This window comes from Colletotrichum karsti (genome assembly GCF_011947395.1).
Source record: "Colletotrichum karsti strain CkLH20 chromosome Unknown Scaffold1, whole genome shotgun sequence".
In the NCBI taxonomy this organism is placed as follows: Eukaryota; Fungi; Ascomycota; class Sordariomycetes; order Glomerellales; family Glomerellaceae; genus Colletotrichum; species Colletotrichum karsti.
This window is the reverse complement of record NW_024065901.1, coordinates 285,623-295,769: the sequence shown is the minus strand read 5'-3', so window position 1 is coordinate 295,769 and position 10,147 is coordinate 285,623. Positions and strand designations below refer to the sequence as shown.

General features: G+C 55.6%; 3 protein-coding genes across 3 annotated transcripts; 2 read left to right on the top strand and 1 right to left on the bottom strand.

Moving 5' to 3' along the window:
• Positions 1 to 2,138: 2,138 nt before the first annotated feature.
• Positions 2,139 to 4,092, top strand: CkaCkLH20_00056 (benzoate 4-monooxygenase cytochrome p450; the record flags this gene model as incomplete). The annotated part of the gene is made up of 7 exons (XM_038882776.1): positions 2,139 to 2,466; positions 2,533 to 2,632; positions 2,684 to 2,729; positions 2,798 to 3,144; positions 3,207 to 3,332; positions 3,395 to 3,905; positions 3,979 to 4,092. 7 exons carry the CDS (start codon positions 2,139 to 2,141, stop codon positions 4,090 to 4,092), a joined length of 1,572 nt encoding a protein of 523 aa, XP_038751481.1.
• A 569-nt stretch (positions 4,093 to 4,661) lies between these two features.
• Positions 4,662 to 5,885, bottom strand: CkaCkLH20_00055 (dual specificity phosphatase; the record flags this gene model as incomplete). The annotated part of the gene is made up of 1 exon (XM_038882775.1): positions 4,662 to 5,885. The coding sequence occupies one exon, from the start codon at positions 5,883 to 5,885 to the stop codon at positions 4,662 to 4,664; it is 1,224 nt and encodes a 407-aa protein (XP_038751480.1).
• Positions 5,886 to 6,590: 705 nt separating this feature from the next.
• Positions 6,591 to 7,677, top strand: CkaCkLH20_00054 (glutathione s-transferase; the record flags this gene model as incomplete). Its single annotated transcript, XM_038882774.1, has 2 exons — positions 6,591 to 6,704; positions 6,757 to 7,677. 2 exons carry the CDS (start codon positions 6,591 to 6,593, stop codon positions 7,675 to 7,677), a joined length of 1,035 nt encoding a protein of 344 aa, XP_038751479.1.
• Positions 7,678 to 10,147: the final 2,470 nt, after the last annotated feature.

Genomic DNA, 10,147 nt, shown 5'->3' with positions numbered 1-10,147 from the left:
TGAATCGGACTCTCGATCCTTCTCGTTGAGAATGAAGTGCTATTCATTCACTCTGGGTTGTGTTTACTAGACGCAATGTGGGACGTCTCTCCCAAGAGGTGTCTAAGTCAGCCGAGGGGAATACTTTGAATTCCTCTGGAAGTGGAACACTCACGGTGTCAAGAAACAGCAAACAAACTATGTCAACCACAGGCCTGGTTGGAATTTCAGAGAAAGCTTGAGATCTCATACCCCAGCGCTCGATAACCGTGGTGAGTTGTCAAAGTTACCATCACGATGGGAAACAACTGAATATTAACTGACATCCGCACTAGGAAAAGCACGGAGTGTGCTCCGACACAATGTCCGGTGCTTCACCATCCTCAGCACTTTAGATGAACCAAGAGTATCGGTTTCGTCTTGAACGGTTCCGATTCGCCAGGCTATGGTCGGCCTGTAACAAAGTTTCGGGGAACATGGAAGACCTTTCGAACGGCTCAAGATACCTCAAGTATCAGATGAGTTCGGAACAAGGTTGCACCAAGGTGTCCAACTCAGCTGCCTGGGACAGTACTGGCCCAAAGGGAAGTGTTCGTCTTGTTCGAAGTTGTTACTGACGATGGAGAATAGACGCGGCCAACACATCCAAAGGCAATGATGAGAGTCGCAAAGCCTAACGCACCGAATTCGAGCGCTCTCGCCAGCAAGCTATCGCAGCCGCCCGTTTTTGCATTGCCTGGCCGACTCTCAGATGTAGTTCCAACTTGTCGGAGACTGAATCATAGTATGTATTCGTATCTCTTTTTTCAACCCGAGTCTACTGCCAAGTGCCCTCAAGACGCATGCACAAGTTTGTACTCTCTAGCCTCAACGTTCGATCGGCATGCGTTTTCTCTCGTCCGCTTGCGAAAACTTTCAATGTCATGTTATTGGAGATAATCTGACGGCAACAGATATGTCTTACGTTTACCGTAAAGGTCCTCGACATGGACGTTACAGACGGACCGAACGGACCTGGTGTTCACGCCGGACGCACAACGCTGGGCTCGTCCACTTCGTGCCAGCCTAGGAACGCTTGAGACAGATTCATCGGCAAACACATTCGCGAGAAACACCGTCGTACACGGACTTTGAATCGATCGTTCGGCAAAAACTTACGATGTCTACCGGTTTTGAGAGCAAACACCAGTCGTTTTCGGATGCTCGACTTCGATGCGGCAACGTCCGCCACGTTGATCGCCTCCTGGGCGACGATCTATGATTGCCCCCACGAGGCCAACACGCGAATCCGTCTTGGAATTTATCGCTTGGCCGCCCGTACCGAGGTCGGCCGCGAACATCGAACCGCTTCCGAACGGAAGTCCCGGTTTGCGCAAACCGGTTGTGGGGCTTCGTACGGCAATCTTGTCTCAAAATCGCAAATGACCACCGAGTAGTGGACTCTCGCTTCTCCGCGCACCATCGCTGGCCGCGCTTATCAATATAAGTCTCTGAACTCGAACGGTTTTTTCACACTTGTTGGTTCACTCTACGATGCAGGGATCATGCAAGGCTAGACACAGCCTGCTTCCTATTCTGTCGAAGCCAAGCAATAGCCAACTGAGCCATGCCTTTTACGATTGGTTCACCGGCGCAAACCCCTGCTGTCATATATGCGCGTCCACGAGATGAAGGCGTAATTCTTTGTTGGTTCGACATACGATGCGGCACATCTCTCCACTTGGTTGCATCATCCTACACCCCGTACGGAGGGCGCCCCAAGCCTCTTCGAGCAATCAAGGAGGGTGAAGACAACATGTTGTTCGTACAATACGCGAAGGTTCCGCAAATACCGGGTTCTTCAATCCTTCTGTCTCTTAGAGGGCCCCACGATTTACCACTCCAGGCTTCATCCCTCCAGTCTTTTGCATCTTGAACCACCAACAAACCGACTATGCCGAACGTTTTGTGATTGTTTGAATCGTTTGCCGCACGCGCTAGACGAGGCTGGGAATATTGCGCCGAAACTTACTCAGGCAATCAGGGTCTCCAATGTGATAGAATTGTGTCTAGAGTCCGGCAGTGGGTTTTACCCCACGCCCTCCGGTGAAGAATAAGATGATTTCCTTCCCTCGCCGTTTAAGTGGTCGTTTCAGTTTCTTCGGTGTCAGTCTCTAACAATGAGCTTCAGCAAGTCTTTCTCGAGTGGTGACTTCGGTCACGGCTCTGCGTTCGTCATCGAGACGGGCAGAGTCAAGTCCGTTCTGTCCGATCTTATCCAGGCCTTCCGGCGGGCCGTCCCTCTAGAGCGGAACCCCACGCAGGCCGCTATCCTCTTTGTGATCGGGTTCCTCATCTTGCCGTGGCTGGTCTCCAACGTGAGATCGTACCGACGCCTTCGTCACTTCAAGGGCCCTCGACTGGCAGCCGTCTCCAAGTTATGGCATCTCAAGACCGTCGTCGGGCCGACGGCCTATCTCGACTTTTACGAGGTGCTCAAGGAATACGGTGAGCAGAACTTCCATCCTGACCATCACTTGAATTTTCAGTTCTGACAAACGAGTTTTCTCGCAGGCCCCCTCGCCCGCGTTGGACCCAACGACCTCATCAACGACGACCCGGAATTCGCGAGGCACATTCTCGGCGTGCGCAGCCAGTACCGCCGTGCTGATTGGTATGAGTCCATGCGATTTCATCCCGAGAAGACAAACGTCCTGTGCCACAGGGACGAGGAAGAGCATGGCAAGCTCCGGTCCAAGATGGCCGCGGGTGTAAGTCCAATTGCCCCACCTACACTCATACCACAACCAAAGGTCCATGTCGAGCTCACCATGTATAGTACTCTGGGAGAGAAGTAGCGGGATTCGAAAAGAAGATCGACGATAACATCACCAGGCTCTTCCGGCTCCTCGAAAAGTCTATTGACGTGGACCAGCCCTTCGACTTCGGCCGCAAGGTGCAGTTCTTCACCCTGGATGTCATCTCAGACCTCGCCTACGGCGAACCCCTCGGCTTCATGTCTAACGACAAGGACATGTACGACTATCTCAAGTCAACCGAGGCGGCTCTTCCCGTCTTTATGACGCTGGGCGTCGTCCCATGGGTGATGAAGATCTTTGCGTCTCCCATTTTCAGATCGCTAATGCCCTCGGAAAACGACGTTGTCGGGTTCGGAAAACTCATGGGGTGAGTTTGCCGCCGCCTCTGCCGCCCAAGATTTTGAGATGTGAGCTGACGTTTGTCGACAGCATCGCCAAGAAGATTTCCGCCGAGCGCTTTGGCCCGGACAGAATCGTTCAAAAGGACATGCTCGGTTCCTTCATTAACCACGGCATGACCCAAGAAGAAGCGGAGTCCGAGATTCTGGTACAAGTGTAAGTCTATCTTCCCCTCGAAATCAGCAGTGGAAAAAACACATATACTCACATCCCCAAAGCCTCGCCGGCTCAGACACAACAGCGACCACCATCCGCGCCACAGTCCTCCACACGATCACGACCCCGCGCGTCTACGCCCGCCTGCTCGAAGAAATAGCCCAAGCCGCCCCCAACACCTCCAGCCCCATCATCTCCGACGCCGAGGCCCGCACCCTGCCGTACCTCCAGGCCCTGATCAAGGAGGGCCTGCGCATCTTCCCGCCCGTCTCCGCTTTCGCGCCCAAGGAGGTGCCCGCGGGCGGCGACGTGTGGAAGGGCAGGTTCATCCCCGGCGGCACCCGCATCGGGTGGTCCGCGATGGCGCTGGCCCGGCGGGAGGAGACGTGGGGCAAGGACGCGGCCGAGTTCAGGCCCGAGAGGTGGATCATGAGGGAGGACGGCGGCATCTGCGACTCGGCGGAGAAGCTGAGGGAGATGGAGGGCGTCCACGAGCTGATCTTCAGCCACGGGCGGCATCAGTGTCTCGGGAAGCCGGTCGCGGTGATGGAGTTGAACAAGGTGTTTTTCGAGGTGAGTCTTTTTGTCCCCAGCCCCCCGCCCTGAAGTTTGAAAAGTCCTCCCGCTGACTGTGTCATTCTTTAAGCTGTTCCGACGGTACGACCTCAGCCTATGCAACCCGCTCAAGCCGTGGAAGTCGATCCACGCCGGCATCCACTGTCAATCGGAGATGTGGATGAGAGGCCACCGGCGGGATTAGGTGTCCAAGTGTGGACTTCACTCGGCGTCAAGGACAAGCGTGCAATTCTACGACCTGCTTTCATGGGCATGAGGGATACTGTCATCTGCTCCGACGTCGACTCGGGATTTAAGGCGTTGGGAAGGGTACGATTCAAGGTCTAAATCACAGATATACCAAATCAATTTAGCTAGCAATTATGAGGACAGCATCACGATTTTGAAACTAGGAAAGTCGTTACGTATATGTATGTCTGTGTGTGTGCAGCGCGCCTGTGATCTGTTTTTGTAATACGTACAGATTAATATTAAACCTCAGCGAAACCTCTGCTGGGCTTATAAAATATCACCTCGCCCTTTGGTGACACCGTAGTGAATGAAGGCATTCAAGTTGCTTGGCATCAAAACTGCCCGTTCAAGATATTTAATCTAGTTGTTGAAAGCTGTATATACAACATTCTCAAACCAGCTCAAAGCAACCGAAGCACTTCGGACCCCGCGCGCACCGCAAATGTCATCAAATCCCCCACATCAAGAACGCCATCTCTCCAAAACCCCATCAAGCCAACCACGTAAACAAGACCATCCATCTCACGACGACGCCTGCTTAATCACCAAAAGAGCATGCTGCTCCGTCTTTTCCGGCAGCGTGAGCTCGAACTTCCCCGCGTACTCCAGACAGAACGCCACAAGCCCGGGACACATGTGCCTCGACCCCGCGTACGACCGGCCGTTGTAGTCCAGCCCCTCGAGCTCGTAAAAGTAGGCCTCGTTGATCTCGAAGAACTGGTGCACCACCGCCTCCGTCGGCGTCTGCCGCGCCCTGAAAAACACCCACGCCACGCAGATCTTGAGGACCGCCGCGCCGCCCTTGGTCTTGACCACCTTCGGATCCGACGACGGCGGAGGCGGCGGCGGCATCGACTCGCTCGCGCTCGTATCACCGGCAGCAGCAGCAGCCGCCGCGCCCTCGGCAGGGTCTTTGAGAATGGAGTCGAGGCGCGAGGGCATCACGCGCACCGCGGACACGGGGGCCGGGAACAGCTTTGTCCGCTCCTTCTCCAGGTCCGGGTGGTCGATGAGCTGGAGGTCGTATAGGGCGAGCAGCTCCTGGAAGCGCTCCATGATGACTTTGACGGGGAGACGCTGTTGGCGGATCGACTCCGTCGCCGCCTCGCGGTACTCCTTCATCATCTTCCGCGCAACATCCTTGTCGGTCACGGAGCGGAGCACCTCGTCGCGGTACTTGCGCTGCAGGTAGGCGATGAGCACGGCGACGGAGCGGGAGCGGCCCGATTTGCAGTGGATGAGGATGTTCCTGTCCTGCCCGGAGTGTTCCCGGATGAAGGCGCTCGTCTCGTCGAAATGCTCGATCAGATTCGAGTTGGCGTTGTCCTCGAGGGGGATGATGAGCGGGTGTTCGACCACGCTCTCGATCCCTCCGCCCTCTTCGCGGAAGAACCTCCTCAGCCCCGCGCCGGCGTCCTTCTGGTCCCAGGCCAGCGAGTCCTTTGGGTGGATGGTGATGACGGCGCGAATGTTGCGCTGACGGAGAACGTCCTCGTTGAGGGCGTGGTTCATGCCGCCGATGTAGATACGGCCCGGCCCCGTGAGGTCCGGGTGCTTGATCTCGGACATTTGGGTGTCGTCGTTTCGTGTCCATGCCCTGATCTCGTCCCAAAAGGGTTGGTGGAGGAAGGCGAGCGTGGGTTCGTCTTGAAGATTGTCGAGGGCCTTGTAGGAGGTCGGCTCGTGGGCGCTGTTGATGGAGAAGAGGTCGCTCCATTTTGTTGAATGGGGCTGGTTGGAATCCATGATTGGGGGACGGGATTGCAGGTGGAGGGGGGGAAAAGCCCGGATTTCCAGGAATTGGAGATGTCGTAAGGAGAGAGAGAGAGAGCAATGAGAAACGATTTCACGATAGTGGGTCTGGAGGGTGAGTCCTTGGAAAGTCTTGGGCTGTGTCGTGAAGCTTCAAAATGCGAGTAATTGGAATTTCAGTCAGCGAGAATGACGTGTTAGAAGCTGATTGGTTTGGCAGACAGGCTGACATGAAAACCGAAGAATGGCCATGTCGACCTCGAACGGATTCGGACGGCTGCGTATTTATCGACTCTACGCCCTCATCGCGAGCAGTGAACAGTCGCGAGCGCTTTCAAAGGGCGCTTTTGTTCGAAATTGTCTACCGCAGGGGAGGGTAGAGGTGGTGAGGTCCCAAGTATTACACCCCATTGGCCAACTCACCTAGGTGAGGGTCGATTGGATTCGACTTCATTGGTTGGCGTCTGGGACCTTGAACCCCGCACTCGACTTGGCGACAAGCTCGGTGCCGTCGCAGGGTGCCGAGGTATGTCATTCATTATCCGTTCTTACTCACGTCATGAATGTCGCATCCCCATCGAGCCTATCTCGCATCCATTTTCAACACCAATCACTGGAGGACCACCTTAAAAGTCATCACCTTAGTCTAATAAATTCGAAAAGTCCAATATCCTACCAATTGGTCGCGATACCGTCAGGATGGCTTCAGCTAAAGAGGAGAAAAACATAGTGTTGTATCACTACTCCACCTCGCCATACGCGCGAAGAATCGGATGGTACTTGGCTCTCAGAGGCATCCCCTACGTGCAATGCGTAAGTACCTTTACCGATTACTGAGCGAACACCATTGTTAACACGGCCTCAGATACAACCTCCGGTGATGCCCCGGCCCGACGTCGCCAAGCTCGGCGTCGTGCACCGGCGCATCCCGATCCTCTCCATCGGCCGCGACGTCTACCTCGACACGCGCCTGATGCTCCGCAAGCTCGAGTCCATCTACCCCTCGCGTCCGCGCCTGGGCGCCTCGGGGCCCGACCAAGCCGCGCTCGAGCGCCTCCTCGAGGTCCTCGCCATCGACGGCGGCGTCTTCCGCGTCGCCATGAACGTGCTCCCCACCGACCTGCCCATGTTGAAGGACCCGGCCTGGTTCAAGGACCGCAGCGGCTACGCGGGGGCGCCGCTCTCGGCGGAGGTGCTGCAGCGCAACAAGCCGCAGGCCGTCAACGAGATTCGCCGCAACATGGAGTTGCTCGAGAAGACCTTGCTGGCCGACGGGCGCGACTGGGTGCTTAAAACGGACGGCCCGGGGCTGGCGGATATTGAAGCTGTTTGGTTGCTGCATTGGCTCACGGGCATTCCAAAGGCCCTCCCGGAGGATCACATCTCGGCGGAAAAGTTCCCCAAGGTGTACGCGTGGATTGCGCGGTTCCAGAAAGCCGTATCAGCTGCGAAGAAGGCGGCGCCGAAAGTTGAGACGGTGTCCGGGGACAAGGCGGCGGATACCATCGTCTCATCGCCGTACAATGAGCCCGAAGGACAAGTTGACCCGAATGACGCGCTCGTGATTGCCGAGGGCCTCAAGGCGGGGGACGCTGTGATCGTCTGGCCTACCGACACGGGTGCCACGTACAAGGATTCGGGCAAGCTGGTGAGCGTCAATGGCGACGAGGTTGTGATTCAAGTCAATGGAGAGAAGGGCTCGGTAAGAGTTCACGCTCCGAGACATGGCTTCCGGGTGGAGAAGCTGGACAGGTTCAAGGAACGTAAAAGCCCCACCAAGTTGTAAACCTCCGAACCGCACTTACGGCACGGAGGCCACGAAACATGCGATAGCGTCTGAAGCCACTCATTCCGACTCTTCGGACGGAGCGAGGGCGACCGAATTCTTCACTCAAGTTATGTTGTCTACGCCGCAGACTGAGAGCATGCCGTGGGCACCCACGCGCACACGTGATGGTATCAAAACGGATCCTAGTCCTCTCCATCGAGAATTCAGAGTCCATCTCGATTCGCTGAACGGCTTGGGAATGTGATCAACGACGTGTGGGAAACATTCAGATGCGAAACCAGCATGATTGCAAAGTATAAAAGTAAAACATCAGAGAATTGCCAACGCCTTTTGCGTGGTCGACAACGTCGAGCTGTTTGCGGCGAATGAACTACGTCGTCCACATAGACAATCCACACGGGAAAGCCCCGTAGGATCGCCAGCTTCTTGTTGATGCGGTGGCTGGCGCAGCTGAGGTCCCAACATGCTTAACCCAAGTCGTCGGGTGAAACCTCATAGCTGCGATTAGCGACAAGCAGCTATCCCAGGCCGGAGTTATACGTGCAGCGGCAATGCCACGCGACGAAAACCTGGGTCTTGACGCCGGTCCGGCATCGACTCCGATGCAAGATCCAGAAACGATGGAGTGTGTGGATGGCCACGATCAACGACATACCGGGCAATTTACTGCTGCCGCGGCGAACGAGATGGGGGGCAGCACAAGGACTGGACAGGCAAGAGATCGCCGCGGCCGCGAAGGGACGTGCTGGTGGTGCGGGATATCTAGCTGATCGGGCGAAATTTGAGTCTGATCGAAGATGGGATACCAGGTAGCGAATGTGAAGAATGCCGATGAGCAACTATCGGACGAGATACTCCGTGAGAACCTGGATTGTAGATGAGGCTTAAAGAGACTCTTGTGGCGCTAACCTGAGAAGATGGCCACCGAGTTACGCGCCGAGAGCAGCAATGGGCCAAAGTTGGGGCGCGCCGGTGTACCAGGCATTATTAAGCATGGTTCAATCGGCCCAACATAGAGATCGATATTGAGATATCGAGCAAGGCGGTATCGTGGATGGACTTTGCCTATGCGGATTCTAGACCAGCCGTCGCAACCAAGGGACGAAGAAAAAAAAGCGTCGATCCGTCATTGTTCCGTCAGTATGCTGCAGAAAGAGATTGTTTGCTCAAAACCAAAGACAGCTCCGTTGGGGCCAAGTCACCGTATCGCGCCGCCGGGGGGTGTGCCATCTTGGTGAGCAGGGACATGGTCGAACAGCTGCCCATACAGTGCGTCGCGACGCGGTCGCGAAATGCAAACTTTGAGCACAGTGCGTAGCCAAATAGGCCAAGTGGTGCGGGAAGCAGAGAGACGGCGCTGCATGTTGCAGGGTTGTTCTCCGGGTCTAGTGCGTCATAAGACGGTAAACGACCAGCAGGTAACTCTGCTCCGGGAATACGTACCCGTTGTTGACGTGACTCTGTCGCTGCCGCTGCCGCTGCCGCTGCGTTGCCAACTGCGAAGCAGAGAAGCAATATCTCACAGCGAGTGGTGGATCAACTCGTTTGCAACGGGTCACCTCAGGGAACGTCCGCAGAAAACCCGCTCGCGGTCGTTATAAACGGGGCTCGTCAAGATCGCAAACCATCGTCGATGGGATGCGGTCCCAAGACTTGGGGCAATCCTCCGTCCGGCGCGGCTGGACCATCCGGTGACTGGAGAAGAACCGTCAAGTTTTGGGTTTGTTCACTGTCTGGCCTTGCCTCGTCCACAATGCGATGCATGCGATGTTGTACCACACCTCCAGCTGCATCCTCCGACGGGGCCGGACGGCCAGTCGCGAGCGAGAAGTTGTGGTATACTTCGCTTCACTTGGTAGTGTTGCTGAACCACAGAGGCATCTCATTCGCCAGCACTTTGGAGAAACATAATTACGTCATGCTCAGTGACGCCACCAGTGTCGTGAGAAAAAAAAGCTGAAAAGTATCGGGACAGTGCGCCCCCTTTTCCAACAAAACATTGGCCCAAGCCAGGCTCGAGAGCGCTTTTGGTGCCGTTTTCGAGAACTCTATCAAGCTTCCGTCCCAAACTAAAAACAGACCATATCAGTAAAACCGTGACGTAATGCGTGTCTGAAAGAATGAGCCCATCCATCGTCGCACGCCCGCCTGCCGCTGTGGACGATGCTGACATACGTGGGATGCCGCGACACGGGTGCCGAGACTGGTACTTGTAGACGGACAACAAGTGCGAGGCGCCGGAATCGAGTGAAATCGAGCTGCAACAGCTGACTGAAAGTTGATAAGCGCAAGAGTCTGCGAGTATGGAAAACGGCTTCGGTGAGAATCTCGTCTGGATCTTCTCCGTGCCTGGTGTTCCAAACTTCCAAGGGACTTATTGATGAACGTGGCCCTACTTGTGCTAGCGCTGTGACGCAATTTGTTGGAATCGGCAGCCGCCCAGTCAGAGGGCTGCGACTCGATGCCG